At 41.0% G+C, this 17,225-nt stretch overlaps 1 protein-coding gene across 2 annotated transcripts in view; it reads right to left on the minus strand.

Moving 5' to 3' along the window:
- Nucleotides 1-17,225, minus strand: part of RGS20 (regulator of G protein signaling 20) — a gene marked incomplete at both ends in the record, with an annotated part of 107,340 nt that overhangs the window by 14,609 nt on the left and 75,506 nt on the right. For both annotated transcript variants that reach the window (XM_080695342.1, XM_080695343.1), the window contains one exon: nt 13,542-13,693. In XM_080695342.1, coding sequence (XP_080551468.1) covers nt 13,542-13,693 — 152 coding nt within the window. The remainder of the gene's footprint in view (nt 1-13,541; nt 13,694-17,225) is intronic.

Here is a 17,225-nt window from a genome sequence, read left to right on the forward strand (position 1 = left end):
AGTATTATAGCAATTTATCCAAAATTAAAAATGATAATCTCACATAACAGTTTCATTTGTCTGATACCAAGCATTTGATGATTTAAAGATAGGATTTCAATATTTCTTTTTGCTTTCTTTCTTACTAGAGCATATTTTTTTCTGTTTTTTTTAGGTGAAACTATCATATATTTATATATTTATTTTTCAGAAAAAAATCTATCCTAATATGGAATATGAATTCTAGATACCCAAAACGATCTTGAAAAAGAACAAAGCTAGCAGATATATATTTTCTGATTTCAAACCATATAAAGCTACAATAATTGAAACAGTGTAGTACTGTTCTAAAGGCAGATATATAGACCATTGGAGTTAAATACAAGCCTAGAGCTAAATTCTTCCCTATATTGTCAAGTTATTTTTGACAAGGTTTCCACGAACATTTGGTGGTAGAAATAATAATATTTTAACTAAATATTGTTGAAAAATAATAATTACATGGAAAAGAATAAAATTGGACCTTTACCTAATCCCATATACAAGTATTAACTCAAAATAGATAAAAGACCTAAATATAAATCTTAAGACTATAAACTTTTAGGAGAAAATCTGGGTCATAAAACCTCACAACATTGAAATTGGCAGTGATTTCTTGGATATGATTTCAATGGCACAGGCAACAGAAGAATATACAAACTCCCTAAAAAATAAAAGAAAATATTGTATATCCAAAGACAATGTAAACAGAGTTAAAAGTTACTAATAGAATTGGATAAAATATTTCCAAATGCTATATCTGAAGGTATATTAATATTCCAACTAGAAATCCTAAAAATTAACAACAATAAAGGCAAACAATACAACTTAGAGATAGGTAAAAGACTAACATAAATAATGAATCTCCACAGATAACCAATCTTAGTTGTCTGTTGGATGGAAACTCTTGTTTCTCTGGTTCTGGTGAGTGTTACCTATTTCTTCTTTGTAGTTAATCTCTTTGAGTATTTTCTCTAGCGCTGGTTTTGAAGACATAAATTCCTTCAGTTTCTGTTTGTCATGGAAGCTTCTTATTTCTCCATCTAATTTGATAGAAAGTTTTGCTGGATAGGAAATTTTTGGCTGGAAGTTGTTTTCTTTCAGAGTTTGGAATATGTTACTCCAAGCCCTTCTGGCTCTCATGACTTGGTTTGGGAAGTCTGGAGTGATTCTAATTGGTTTGCCTCTGAATGTCAGTTGGCCCTTTGTTTTTGTTGCCTTTAAGATTCTCTGCTTGGCTTCCACATTGGTCATTTTGACAATTATATGGCGTGGGGATCCTCTTCTCCGATCCTGTCTAAAGGGAGTTCTATAAGTTTCCTGGATCTGTGTATCAACCTCTTGCTCTATATTTGGAAAATTTTCTGCTATTACTTCCTTGAAGAGATTGTTGATCCCTTTGGTATCACTTTCTTTTCCCTCCTCTATTCCAATTATTCTTAGGTTAGCTCTCTTAAGATGGGCCCATATTTCTTCAATATCAGATTCCTGCTGTTGGATATTTTTTCTAGATTAGAAACTATGCATTCATTTTTGGATTGCTCATCTTCTAAGAGCGAGATTCTGTTCCCCATGTGGTCTAATCGGTTGTTTGTGCTTTGAATTGAGGCCTTTACTTCATTAATTGCATCCTTTATCTCTTTTTGGCTCTCTCTGAGTTCTTTTCGAAGCACCTCTATTATTTCTACAGTTATTTTCCTGATTTGATCTTCTAGAAATCTCTGATTTTCAGTTTTATCGGGTTCTGATGTTGTGGGGTTGTGGGCATTCATTGCTCCAGTGTTATTCCTCTTTCCCATGATTTCGGAGGTTTGTGCCTTCTCTGGGTTCTTCCCTTGGGTCACTATGGCTTCACTTAAGGTGCTCTGGATCTCGAGTCTGTATTATCTCAGACCCCACTACTCCTTTACTGGGTTGTATCACAGAGTCTCCGACCCAGGGAGTCGATAGAGGCTGCTTTAAACTATGGGGGGTGCCAGGTTGCACGTTCTCCTATGGTGTGATATCTCTGCCACCACCACTCCCTCACTGGGTCAAGTCCCAGGAGGCCCAATACTGCGATTTCTCCTCTGTGGCCCGCAATTTGACTCACTGTTCTTGAGTACGCAGATATAGCTGTACTGGACTCGGTGAATTCACTGCTGCTGCTGCCGCCGGTGGCAATATGGCGCCTCTGCCATGCCCTCGGCCATGAGGCTGGCGTATTTTTTCTTCTCTGGTTTTGATTTCCACTCTGAATCCCTGCAGCGTGTGCTGAGCTCAGCCACTGGGAGCTTTAAATGCTGTCTGCGCCGAAAGATCCCGCCTGGCTGTTCCGCAGCGGCTCACCTGGCTTGCTGTAGTTGCTGCCGCCGGCAGTATGGCGCTGCTGCCGCGTCCTCGGGCGCGTGTGTCTCCTCTGTGGCCCTGAGCTCTGTTCTCAGACCGCTTTCTCTCTGGAGCCTGGTGGTTTTTTTTGTTTTTCTGGTGATGGTGCTTTCTGGCTATGAAAGGCGCTCTTTTTGTGGTAATGGAGATTGGTTGTTAGCGGGACTCTTAAGCACCGCTTTTCTCGGTCGCCATCCCAATCTTTTATTCTTTATTTTGAAGCAGATCTCACTAAGTTGCAGAGGGCCTTACTAAGTACTGGAGGCTGGCTGCAAATCTGCAAATCTGCTGTCTCAACCTCCCAAGTACCGAAATTACAAGTATACGCCACCTTTTTTCTTTCCCTTTGCTTTCTCTCTCTCTCTCTCTCTCTCTCTCTCTCTCTCTCTCTCTCTCTCTCTCTCTCTCTCTCTCTCTCTGCACTAGGGATGGAACAACCCAGGGACTTTCTACCTCTGGGCTATACTCCCAGACCTATTTTCTATTTTATTTGAAAACAGGGACTCACTAAGTTGCTGAGAGCCTCACTAAGTAGCTGAGGCTGGCTTCAAACCTGCATGATCCTCTTGTCTCAGTCTCCCAAGTACTGGGATTACAAGCGTGTGCCACCACACCTGGCTTAATTTCCCATTAACAAAAAAAAAATTTTTTTAATTTTTTACTTCGGTGCTAGAGATCAAACCTAGGCCCTAACCACTATCCTACACCCGAACCCCTAAACATAAACTTTTATTATTGATGATTTGAGTTTTCTTTCCTTTTATTATATCTTTCTTTAACATTCTTTATTTTATAAAAAATTTCAGCCTTGCAGCATATTATTCATGTTATGTATTTTCAGTTAATGTGTGTGTGTGTGTGTGTGTGTGTGTATGCGTAACTCTATTTTCCTTTAAAGGCAAAGGCATTAAAATTTCAGGAATCTTTTGACTTGTTTCTTTTATGATGCCAGGGCTAAAATGTTTCAATAAATAATGGTTTCTTGAAAACAAAACAAAACAGTTTTGCAAGGCACTGGGTGGTATCCTACCTGCACAGGCATTCACCCACCTGACTCCCAGGCTACTTTTGTGAGCAGAACACTTACTGCACAGTGGGTGCGAAAACATCATAGGAAAAAGAATTATGAATCTGAAACAAGATTCTGAAGAGAACTAGAAGCTAAACTGTGAGCTAAATAATCAAACATTACTTAAGCATGGACATTTTCCATCTCATTTTATCAAAGTAGAATTTTTGTTTTGTTTTAGGCACTGGGTATTAAACCCAGGCGCATTCTACCTCTGAGCTGTACCCTCAGCTGTATTTTATTTTTTATTTTGAAAGAAGGTCTCACTAAGTTGTAGAAGTCATTTGCAAGCCTGCGGTCCTCCTGGCTTCTTGTTCTTCCTCCTCTTCCTCTTCCTCTTCCTCTTCCCCTCCCCCTCCCCTCTCCTCTCCCCCTCCTTCCCCTTCCCCTTCCCCTTCCTCCTCCTCCTCCTCCTCCTCCTCCTCCTCCTCCTCCTCCTCCTCCTCCTCCTCCTCCTCCTCCTCCTCCTCTCTTCTTCTTCTTCTTCTTCTTCTTCTTCTTCTTCTTCTTCTTCTTCTTCCCCTATCCTTTCCCCTTCCCTTATCCCCTTCCCCTTCTCCCTTCTTCTTCTCCCTCTCCTTTCTCTTTCTCCTCCTCCTCTTCCTCCTCCTTCTCCTTTTTTTTTTTTTTTATAATTTACTAGGGATTGAACCCAGGGGTATCCTACCTTCAAGCTACATTCCAAGCCCTATTTTATTTTTATTTTGAAACAGGATTTCACTCGTTCCTGAGGGCCTTATTAAGTTCCTGAGGCTGGCCATGAACCTTTCCATCCTCATGTCTCAGCCTCCCAGACACTGGGCTTACAGGTGTGCACCACCACGCCTGGCTACTGGGGTCTATTATGATTGTTACAGCAGAACAAGACTCTGGGGTGGTTGTTCACTATGTTTTAAAAATATTCAGTAAGAGCCGGGCGTGGTGGCGCACGCTTGTAATCCCCGCGCTTGGGAGGCGGAGACAGGAGGATCGCGCAGGTTCGAAGCCAGCCGTGCTGGCGTAAGAGACCCTGTTTCAAAAATATAAAATAGGTCTGGGAGTGTAGCCCGGAGGAAGGAGGGCTTCCAGGAACCCCAGTACCACCAAAATAAATAAATTAATTAATTAATTAAAAATAAAAATAAAAATATTCAGTAAAAGGCTGGGCGTGGTGGCGCACGCTTATAATCCCTGTGCTTGGGAAGTGGAGACAGGAGGATCGCTCTGGTTCGAAGCCAGCCTCGCTGGCTTAAGAGACCCTGTTTCCAAATAAAAATATAAAAAATAGGTCTAGGAGTGAAGCCCGGAGGTAGAAGAGTTTCCAGGAACCCCAGCACCACCAAATTAAAAAAAAATTCAGTAAAGAAGAGCCATGGTTACATATATTTTAAATAATAAAGGAGAGCCAAGATTGGTGGCACATGATTGTAATTCCAGCATTTGGGAGGCTGAGACAGGAGGATCCTGATTCCTGGACAGCCTCAGCTACTTAGTGAGGCCTTCTGTAACTTAGTGAGACTTTGTTTCAAAATGAAAAATAAAAAATAGGGCTGGGGGTGTAACGTGGAGGTAGAATGCCCCTGGGTTCCATCCCCAGATCGGCAAAAAAAAAAAAAAAAAAAAAAAAAAATATATATATATATATATATATATATATGTATAAAGTTTATTTTTGAGAGATTAAAATCTGCAAGATTTCCTTTATAATGTTACATACTATAAGGCTGTGGAGTGAAATTTAGAGAAAGCTATCACAAAAGCTTAGAAACTTTTCTTTGTGTATGTGGTACTAGGGATTAGACTTGGGTGCATTCTATCTTATACTCCCTTTCCTATTTTATTTTTTATTTTGAAACAGGATCTTGTTAAATTGCTGGGGCTGGCGTTGAGCCTGATGTCTTTCTGTCTCAGCCTCCCAAGTGCTGGGATTACAGGGGTGCTCCATCATGCCCTGCTGTAGAAAGTATATCAAGAACTGGGCACAGTGGCAAATGCCTGTAATCCTAGTGTTTGGGAGGCTGAGGCAGGAGGAGCCCAGGTTTAAGACCAGTCTTAGCAACTTAACAAGGAACTTAGCAAGACCCTTTTTCAAATAGATAAAAAAAAATAGGACTAAGGGTGTAGCTCAGAGGTACAACACCCTTGGGTTCAATCCTCAGTATAAATAAATAAATAACTCACATTGTTATTTACCTTTCTTGAAAACTGACTCACCTATGTATTACAAAATAGATAAATCGCAGATGCGTGTTGAAGCCAGGTGTGGTGGTGCATGCACACCTCTAATCCTAGTACTTGGGAGGTTGAGAGAGAAGGATTTGAGACCAGCCTCAGTAACTTAGCAAGAGTTTCAATAATTTAGTGCTCTGTTTCAAAGTAAAACTGGACTGGGGGTGTAGGTCAGAGGTAGAATGCCTCTGAGTTCAATTCCCAGTAACACAACACACAGAAACAGCGTGTTGGGAAAAAAAATCAAGGCCACTGAATTGTCTTCCATTGATGTGAAAACCACACATTATATTAATTATGAATGCCATTCATTGTGAAAGAAAATTTTCTTCTCAAAATAATTGGTTTGCTGTATGTGTTTTCTCACCCCATGTAGCCCTTTCTATAACCTAGAGATAACCATCATCCTTAATTTGTTGACCATTACCATTCAGTTATGCTATCAATCTATATTCATAAACATATTTTAACTTTATATTAGTATACAATATCTATTGCTTTATAATGGCTTTTCCCCAGCACATGAGTATAAATGCTGAATGGTATATAAATATACCACCATGCGGTCATCCATTTACTTATTCATAAACTACAGAGACTTTTCAACCTTTTTGACTCCTCTAAGACATACCTCCTTTTGCACTTGGTTAAGGGAGTTGTTTAGAATTAATTAATTAATTAATTAATTTGGTACTGGGTATTGAATCCAAGGGCATTCTGCCTCTAAGACACTCTCCAGCCCTGCTTTATTTTTTATTTTAAAACAGGGACATGCTAGGTTGCTGAGTGTTTCACTAAATTGCTGAGGCTGGCCTTGAGCTTGCAAACCTCCTGTTTCTGCCTCCCAAGTACTAGGATTAATCTGAACTTTATTAGGAACACTGGTGGATTATCTTTTCTGTTCCATTTAATTTGTTAGCTTTTCTTTGGGTCATTATTTTCTTAATCTAAAGTTAATCATATCTTCTGGGTAGGGATTCTTTTTTAAGTGCTCTGTAATTATTTTCCCTGAGTAAGATCTTTTCATTTTTATTTTCAATTTTAATTGGTAAATTGTATTCATACATCATAATGTGATAAAAAAAAAGTTGTGTAGACATACATGCACACATCGCCCAGTTATACCCCACCCAATCCTTACCCCATTCCCTCCCCATTTTTCCTTCTCATGCTTGGCTCAGTGATTGAGATCGATATGTTTAAGTACATCATGTGCTCTAGAGAGTTTCCTTCTTCCCCCCTTCCATCCCCTCATTTAGGTTGTCTTGTTTGTTCCTTCAAAGAATCTCCTTTTTCACCTAGAGTTCCTCCTATGACCCATTCTCCTTAGCTTTCACATATTAGGGAAAGCCTCCAATTTCTTATTTTTTGTGAGTGACTAATCTCACTTAGCATAATGTCCTCCAGTTCCATCCATTTCCCTAAAAATGATGTAATTGTGTTTTTATGGCTGAGTAAAACCCATTGTGTACCTATCCCACAGTTTTGTAATCCATTCATCTGTTGATAGACATCTTGGCTGGTTCCATAGTTTGGCTATGGTGAATTGTGCAGCTATGAACATAGATACACATGCATTAGTTTGGTAGTTTGGTTTCTTTTCTTTTGGGTAGATACCCAGAAATGATATTGCTGGATCATATGGTAGGTTCGTTCTCATTCTTCTGAGGATCCTCCATACTGTTTTCCAAAGTGGTTGCACTAATTTGCAATCCCACCAACAATATTTTAGTGTTCCCCCTTCTCCACATCCTCGCCAGTATTTGTTGTTGTTTGTGTTTTGAATGATTGCCATTCTAGTTGGAGTTAGGTGAAATCTCAGGGTAGTTTTGCTTTGCATCTCTCTGATTGCCAGTGATGTTGAGCATTTTTATGCATTTATTGGCCATTTGAATTTCTTCTTTTGTGAAGTGTCTATTTAGTTCACTTGCCCATTTTTATTGATCCATCTTTTTTCCCCCATTTTAAAAGAAAGGCAGATTGCCACGTGCAGCACCTCATTTGGATGTGTCTGTAGTCTTGGAAACTTGACTACCCTATGTTCTCCTACAAATGGACCTTGAGAGTTTGTTTGGTGGTTCTAGCAGGGGAGCGCAGCTACTCGTATACCCTTGACTGAAGACCGGTCCTCCTCTATTCGCAGAAGCTCTTCGATCTAGCGGACAGCTTCGGGAGGGACGCACAAGAAGTGGTGAGGGAGGAAGGGGACTCCTGCCTCGCTAGCCAGATCAGCTGAATCAACCCTGGCGATCAATGGGGTGAAAGATGTTGTGGGAAGATTGCCCTCATATCCCTTTGATCCATCTTGAATTGACGGGATTTATTTCCATTTTTCTGCATACATTTAACCAGTTTGCCAACGGCATTTGTTGAATAGAATATCTTTCTTCCAGTGTATGTTTTTGGCCCCTTTGTCAACTATCAATTGACTGTAAGTGTGGGATTTGTTTCTGAGTCTTCCGTCCTGCTCCATTGGTCTATGTATCCTGTTTTTGTGCCAGTACCATGCTGTTTTTATTACAGTGGCTTTGTAGTATAGCTTAAAGTCAGGTATTGTGATTCCTCCTGCATGGTTTTTGTTGCTGAGAACTACTTTGGCTATTCTGTTTTCTTTGTTGCTCCAAATGAATTTAAGGACTGATTTTTCTATGTCTGTAAGGAATAACTCTAGTAATTTAATGGGTATTGTGTTGATTCTGTAGATCACTTTTGGAAGTATGGACATTTTGATGATATTTATTCTGCCTATCCATGAACATGGAAGATATTTCTATCTTCTAAGATCTTCTTTGATTTCTTTTTTCAATATTTTATAATTTTCTTTGTAGAGGTCTTTACCTCCTTGGTTAGGTTTATTCCTAAGTATTTTTTTTTTTTTTGTGGGAGATCCTGAGTGGAAGTGTATTCTGAATTTCTCTTTCAGTGGATTTATGGTTGGTGTACAGAAAAGCTTCTGATTTTTTAAGGTTGATTCTGTGTCCAGACACTTTGCTGAATTTGTTGATCACTTCTATAAGTCTTTTGGTTGAGTTTATTTGGCTGTCTGCAAATAGTGAAAGTTTGAGTTCTTCTTTTCCTATTTGTACTCCTTTGATTTCCTTTTCTTGCCATATTGCTCTGGCTAGGGTCTCAAGTACTATATTGAAGAGAAGTGGTGATAATGGACATCCTTGTCTCGTTCCTGTTTTTAGGGGAATTCTTGAAGTTTTTCCCCATTTAATATGATGTTGGCGGTGGGCTTATTGTAGATTGTCTTTGGGATGTTGAGGTATGTTCCTTCTATTCCAGTTCTCTGTAGTGCTTTTATCATAAATGGATGTTGGATTTCATCAAAGGCTTTTCCAGCATCTCTTGAAATGATCATGTGATTTTTGTCTTTGATTCTGTTTATATGATAAATTACACTGATTGATTTTCATGTGTTGAACCAGCCTTGCATCCCTGGGATGAACCCTTCCTGGTCATAGTGTATGATTTTCTTGATATGGTTTTGAATGCGTCTTGCTATTATTTTGTTTAGCAGTTTTGCATCCAAGTTCATCAAAGATATAGGCCTGCAGTTTTCCTTCTTTGAACTGTCTTTATTTGGTTTTGGTATTAATGTGATATTGGCTTCATAGAATGTATTTGGGAGAGTCCCATTTCTATTTTGTGAAAGAGATTGAGGAGTATTGGGATTAGCTTTTCTATAAAGGATTTATAAAATTCACTTGGGAAGCCATCTGGTCCTGGGCATTTCTTTGATGGTAAGCTTTTTATTGCTGTTTCAATCTCTTTGATTGCTATTGGTTGGTTTAAATTTTCTATGTCTTCTTGACTTAGTTTAAGAAGGTGGTATTTATCTAGAAAGTTGTCAGTTTCCTCCACATTTTCCATTTTGTTGGAGTATAGCTATTCAAAGTAATTTCTAATAATCCTCTGGATTTCTGCACTGTCAGTTGTGATATCTACTTTTTCATGTCTTATCTTCAAAACTTGGGTTGATTCTTTCTTTTCTTTTTTCCTCTGCAATTCTGTGTTATCAGGTTCTATAATTGTGGGGTTGTGGTAGCTCATTGCTCCCTTGTTGTTCCTCCTTTTCATGATTTCAGAAGTTTGCCTCTGTTGCTTTTGATAGATTTCTCTCAGTCTCTAGGTGTCAGCTGGTATATCCAGGGGCAGTTTGTATTGTATTTTACAGTGAAGGTTGAGGAAGGAGGGAAGTGCAGAAGTAAATGGAAGAATAGGGTAAAATCTCAGGGTCAAATAGAATGAGAGTATGAGTTTGGAAAAGTAGCATATACTAGAGATTAGAGATAGTAAGAATTAAGTAGTATTCTAGTAACCAATGTAGAGTTTCTGGTATAAGGATATGAAATGGATTTATACAAGGGAGAGATAAAAAGCAGAAAAAAGATAGGAAAGGGATATTGAGAAGAGAGTTGGTATGTACAAAGGAAGAAGCTAGGGAGAGGGTTTGGGAAGAGGTTAAAAATAAAAACAAAACAAAACAAAAATAAGCAAAAAAACCAACCAGGCATCCATACTCACACACAAATATGAGCAAAAAACCAAAACAACCTCAACAGTGAATTAATGCAACTCTGCAAATAAATGACTATTCAGCAGATAGGTCTGCTGCAGTCTCTCTGCAGATACCAACTGGCACCTTTCCTGCTGTGAGTTTGGTTATCTGAGATTTTCTCAGTCTATGCAGATGGTCGATACCATTGGGGCTGTGTTAAGTATTAAGTGAAGGTCACCCTCCATGCTTTCTACCGGTTTGGAGTCGTATTGTCTCCCTGCCACCATTGGTGATGTATGCCTCTGAGGCCAAACTCAACGTAGGAGTCTTTGTTCTCCACAGCTAGGGCTTGTCTGGTCTGACTTCTCCCTATTTGCCATGATTGGAAGGTCTGTGGTGATCCTGGAGCTTCTATAAGTTGGGTGTAGTATTAAGCTGGACTTTCCCCCCACGTTTTCTGCTAATCAAAGCCTGAGTCTGTCTGAGCTTCTTTTATGTCCAACAGCAGCCACCCTCCCGCTTTCTCTGAGCCATATTGGGAAGTCTTAGACCCGGGGTGTTTATCGGGGTTGCACAAGTCCCTTGGGGTGCCTGGCTGAGCATTTTCCTGCAGGACCATAACCACACAGTGTTATTGAGCGCAGCTCTGAGTCCCTGGAGGGTGTGGTAATCTCTGTCACCACTCCTCCTTCACTGGTTGAACCACAAGATCTCAGACCCAGGGAGTTTATGGCAGCTGTGCATGTCCCTAGGGCACAGGGCTGGAAGTTCTTCTGCAGGACACAGTTTTACTTAGGATTTTGGTGTGCGCTGATCTGGAACTCTGGGAGCATGGTGAGCTCGGCTGCTGCTAGTGTAATGGCACCACCACAGCGTGCCGCGAGACTGGTGTGTTTTATTCTGGTGTTGAGCTCCACTCTGGGTCCCTGGAGGGTGAGGTTAGTTCCTGGAAGCTGTAGCAAGTCTTTGCATGGAATGACTTACAACCCGTGTATCCACTGCTGCTCACTTCAAATCCTTGTTTTCCTTTTCATCTCTGGAGTGCAGTGCTGTGAGGGAAGACTGCGCCAGTGTGGTGCCTGCCACCGCAAGGCAGGCTGGGTTTTTTTATTTTTCTCTCCGGTACGTCTTCTAATCTTTTTCTCCCTCCCTTGTGTTTATCATTTTTATTCCTCTACTGATAGTATTATCTGGCTTTGTAGAGTGCTGTTTTTGAGGCAATGGAGACTGAGTGTCAGCAGGACTCATACGTGCTGCTACTCTCTGTCACCATCTCTCTTCAGTCTCATTTTTATTTTGGTATCTTTTTTTAAAACACACTTTTAAAACATATTTCTTAAGATAATATAACTCATATGCCACACAACTCACCAATTCAACAGTAGTGTCTTGACTTTAGCATATTTAGAGTTGTATAGCCATGGCCATGTTTTTTTTTTCTTTTTTCTTTTTTTTTTTTTGCGGGTCTGGGGATGGAACCCAGGGGCATTTGACCTCTGAGCTACACTCCCTGCCCTATTTTTTATTCTTTATTCTTTATTTTGAAACCAGGTCTCACTGAGTTGCAGAGGGGCCTCACTAAGTAGCTGAGGCTATCCGTGAACCGTGATCCTCCAGGTCTCAGCCTCCCGAATGCTGGGATTACAAGTGTGTGCCACCACGCCAGGCATTTGTTTTGGCTTTTTGGTGGTACTGGGGTTCCTGGAAGCCCTTCTACCTCCGGGCTACACTCCCAGACCTATTTTTATATTTTTGAAACAGGGTCTCTTACGCCAGCGCGGCTGGCTTCGAACCTGCACTATCCTCCTGTCTCCGCCTGGCTTTACTTTCCCCCTTTACAGGTTCACCTGTTCTGAACATGACACACAAATGGAGCAAAACAGAAGCTGTCAGGGCATGGCTGCGTGGCCGTTTCCCTTCAACGGAGGTCCTCAGGGCCAGCCTGTATGGCAGCAGCAGCAGCACACCATCTGTCCGTCTGTCTGTCTGTCTGTCTGTCTGTCCTCATGCCACTCGAGTGGCCCAGCGTGCCACATGCTGCTCATTCAGCAGTTGCTAGAAATCTGGGTTGTTTCCACTTTGGGCTATTGCGAGTCATGCTGTGACAGACATTTATGTACAAGTCTTTGTGTGGAAATAATTTTATTTCTTCTGTTAAATGCATTTTTATATTTTACTTTTTTATTTTTTGTGGGTGTGGTACTAGGAACTGAACTCAGAAATGTTCTATGTCTCAGCTATATTCCTAGCCCTTATTTATTTATTTATTTATTTACTTTGGTACTGGGTATTGAACTTGGAGGCATTCTATCTCTGATCTACAACTCCGGCCTTTATTTTTTATTTTTTAATTTTGAAACAGTCTTGCTAAATTCAGAAGTTCTCACTAAGTTGCTACAGCTGGCCTCAAATCTGTAATTCTCCTGTTTCAGCCTCCTGAGTACTGGGATTACAGGCCTGTGGCAATGCATCCAGCCCTCTCTTTATTTTAAACATATATTCTAGCTGGGTGTGGTGGCACATCCCTGTCATCTCAGTACTTGGAAGGCTGAGGTAGGAGGACTGAAGGTTCAAAGGGAGCTTCAACAATTTAGTGAGACCCTGTTTACAAGTTAAAAAAAAAATAAAGTAAATTAGATCTGAGGGTGTAATTTGAATGTAGAATGCCCCTGGGTTCAATTCCCAGCACCAAAACAAAAGAAAAACAGATATTCTGACATTTCTCTTTATTAAAAAGCAAAATTGGCAGGATACAGTGGTGCATGCTTGTAATTTCAGAATTTAGGAGGATCAAAGGTTCGAGACCAGCCTCAGTAACTTAGTGAGGCCGTATGAAACTTAGTCAGATCCTATTTCAAAATAAAAAATAGGGCTGGAGATGTAGCTCAGAGGCAGAATGTTTCAGATTCAATACCCAGCACAATCACAAAAAAGAAAAATCAATAATAATAATAACAATAATAATAAAACAGAACCAGTTGAAGATAAAATCCAAGCCTCATAACCCAAACTCTCAAGAGTCATCCTAAATCCCAAATCCTTCACAAAGCCTTATGCCAAAGAAGTACCTTTTTCAGATTTATGCAGTTATTTTGCCCTTGTGTTGTTAACGTGTGATCAAAATGGCTTTACTCTGTTCTTTAACCTATGCCAACCTGATTTCAGGTATTTGAATATTAGTTTCTTGAGAACAACATAGACAATAAACTTTTGTTGCTGGTTAAACAAACAAAAGAATGTTTTTGTTTGGTTTCCTTCACAGTGTTGGGCCTATACCAGTTCCTTAAAAAACAACCAATTCATCACCAGCTGGTACTATTCAAGGGAACTACCTCCCGTTTGGTGGTGAGTGGGTAAAGCAAGCCCGGTCCTCACCAGGAGCAGCTGCAGCAGCAGCACCAGCAGAAGCAGCAGGCGTTGGAGCCCGGACTCCCCGCCCCGTGCTCTCCATGCTGGCCGGGGGCCGCCGATCCTGGGGGCTCGGCTGGTGGCCGCTTCCTCATCTCCATCCGCTCGGATCCCATGAGCTGTAGAGGGAAAGCAGAGAGGGCTGTCAGGGGTGGGGGACTGAGGACAGCCAACGAGTCAGTTATTTGGCCCACTGAGAAAATGCCATGTGATTATATTTAGTTTTTTGTTTTTTTGAGTGTGTGCTAATTCATGTAAAAATTGGTGCTCAGACTATTAAAATCTATTAATTAATTATCTAATTAATTAATTGGTTGCAGAACTGGGGATTGAACCCAGGGGTATTCTACCTCTGAGCTATACTCTCGGCTCTCTATTTTTTTTTTTTTTTAAACAGGGTTTCACTAAGTTGCAGAGGGCCTCACTAAATAGCTATTGGCCTCCAACCTGAAATCCTTCTGTCTCAGCCTCCCAAGTACTGGCATTAAAAGTGTGTGCCACCATGTCCAGCACATCTATTAATTTAGACAATTCTATAATGTCCAGCATCTGCCAAATGTGATGGTAAATTCCAGGAATAAAATGACAAGAATAGGGAGTCTCTCCTTAGGTGTTCACAGTTTAGTAAAGGAGACAGATAAATACATATACTGAAGACGCTGTAGCACTAGGAAGTTGCTACAACAGAATCCCTTGGAACAGAAGTGAGGGTGGAGGTGGTTATAGATGACAGCTCGATTATAGCTGCCCCAGAGGCAAGCCACACTCAAACTTCAGCTATCATCATTTACGGAAGTCTCCGCAAATGTCCAAAGAGGAGGCCGTCCTGGGAGGCTGCAGGTCTGAGGCAGACCCCTGATAGTCAAGTCTTTGCTGCCCTCTTGGCCTTGGTAAAGCGACCCAGCTCCATATGTGCAAAGTGCTCACAGCACTGCCTGCTGCAGAGAAATTGCTCAATTATTCCCAGGAAGCAAGGCACAGAGCCAGACTATGTCCTGCCTAGACCTGCCTTGTCAATTCAGAGTCCCCCTTCCCCATCTCGAGGGACATCAGAAACACAAGACCCGCATCTTCCACAAGTCATAAAAGCAATGTAAGAAAGACGTTGCTAAGCTCATCTTTGCTTTGATGCTATCATTGAATTCTCCATGGAGCCAAATGCAAGCTAATATCAAAGATGTACTAGAAAAGCTTTAAATAGAACTTGGAATTAAATTCTAGGTGTTTTATTCTATTTCGGCATTAGCTTTGCCTCTTCTTGTTGACTATGATCTAATGATCCAAGAAAACTGAGGCCCGAGTCTGGGGCCCTGGAGGATGCTACCTCCGCTTCACTTGGGGATGGATGGTGGCCCTGTGCATGGAGACCCTGCGCGAGGGGGTTGTGATCCTCTTAAGGGTTAAACTACCTACGGCCTGCTGAGAATTGTCTTTTAAGTCTATTGCATGGTATATTATTGTAGCACACTTCCATGGTTTGTATTTCCATCCTGAGTGATGCTTGATTATTGCATTTGGCCTTTCTATTGTATTAGTTGTTTGCCTTTTTTTCTAATTTATAGTTACTCACGCCTTCTTTATTCAATGTTTTGTGTCTTAATTCATCTTTGTAGAATTTTTTTTTTGTAGTACTGGGGATGGAACTCAGAGGCCTTCTACCTCCGGCTACACTCCCAGACCTAGTTTATATTTTATTTGGAAACAGGGTCTCACTATGTTGCTGAGAGCCTCACTAAGTAGCTGAGGCTGGCTTCGAACCTGTGCGATCCTCCTGTCTCAGCCTCCCAAGTGCGGGGATTACAAGCGTGCGCCACCACGCCCGGCTCTATCTTTGTAGAATTTTAATTTGGTTTCAGTATCTATTTAATTTTTCTTTGGTATCATTAGTCCCTTGTATGATTTCTCAGAATTCTTATACTTGGTTTAGTAATTTTGACATCTTAAAATCATTTAAAGCTTCTATAAAAAAAAAAGTGTACAGGCATACATACTATTCCTGTAAACACTTACTAACAACCTATACCATTCTGTCCTCCAAACTCCACATGACTGGGCTTGGCTTTGACTCACTCAGTTACTAAATGCTACAGGGTCATTTGTGCCGCACCCTGTCAAGTGTGGAGAGATACAAGACCTGTTACTAGAACAAGAGTGGTAGAAAGAAGCCAGTACCAGGCTGGGCGTGCAGCTCAGTGCTGGAGCATTTGCCGGCACTTGCCAGGCCCTGGCTTCCATCCCTAGGGCAGCAAAAACCAAAGAAGCAGAAACTGATAGCGGTTCAAGTTGTGGGATTAACACTTAGGCTGTGTCATGGTATCTTCTCTACATTATTTATATATGTTTGAAAATTTCCTTAATAACAAAAAAGTGCTGCATTTTATTAGGTTTTTAAAAAGCTATTGAAATGAGCATATGACTTTCTTCTCTTGAATTCAGTTAATGAACTGAACTGAGTTACATTAATGCATTTCTTTGTTTTTTTTTGTGGGGGTGTCTGGGGATGGAACCCAGGGGCAGTCAACCTTTGAGCTACACCCCTTGCCCTATTTTTTATTCTTTATTTTGAAACAGGGACTCACTAAGTTCCGGAGGACCTCACTAAGTAGTTGAGGCTGTCCTCGAACTGCGATCCTCCAGTCTCAGTCTCCTGAATGCTGGGATTACACGCGTGCGCCACCATGTCTGGATTAATGCATTTCATAATGTTGAGTCACCTTTCCTTTAAGAAGCAAATTCTTCTCAGGTTTAAAAGATAACTATTCTTTTACAGTACCGAAGTTGATTTAGTGATGTTTTATGAGGAACTCTTTATAAAGTCTACTACCTACTCACCCACCTACGTACCTTCTTCATAAAGGGATGATTTTTTCCCCTGAAGGTTTGGTAGAATGGCCTGTTAACTATATTTAAAATTTCTATTCCTCTCTCTCTTTCTCTCTCTCCCTCTCCCTCTCCCTCTCCCCCTCCCCCTCTCTCTCCCTCTCCCTCTCCCTCTCTCTCTCCCTCCATCTCTCTCTCTCTCTCTCTCTCTCTCTCTCTCTCTCTCTCTCTCTCTCTCTCTCTCTCTCTCTCTCCCCCTCTGGTACTGGAAATTGAACCGGGGGCAGTCTACCACTGAACTACATATACTACTAACCTCCCTTTTGTGGAGTTCTAGAGACTGAAGGCAGAGGCATTCTATCTCCTAGCTACATCCCCAGTCCTTTATATTTTGAAACAAACTCTCACTAAGTTGTCGAGGCTGGCCTTGAACTTGTGATCCTGCTGTTACAGCTATGAACCACCACTCTGGCACACTTGATTTTTCTAAACACAATGGAGCCAATGCTACTGGGTGTTGCTATTCTCTTCCTCTTACAGTTTCATGTCCAGCAGAGAAAGTTAGGCATCGTTTCACTGTACAGGGGGTTAGTCAAGTGCGTCCCCGCCCCACACCCCAGCACTGGCTGCCTTTGCCTGAGACTCTCGATGCTGAGAAGTCAGAGTAGTTCAAATCCATGTTGACAATCTCAGTTCTTTATTTTTATAATGTATGTCCTTTTAAAGCAGCCTGAGGCAATGGAAATAATACAGGTTGTTATTAATATTTAAGATATCAATGAAAAGGCAACCCTATTCAAATATATCTTTTCCAAATTTCTAGGAACCAGA

Source organism: Muscardinus avellanarius (genome assembly GCF_963383645.1).
Source record: "Muscardinus avellanarius genome assembly, chromosome: 4".
Classification (NCBI taxonomy): domain Eukaryota; kingdom Metazoa; phylum Chordata; class Mammalia; order Rodentia; family Gliridae; genus Muscardinus; species Muscardinus avellanarius.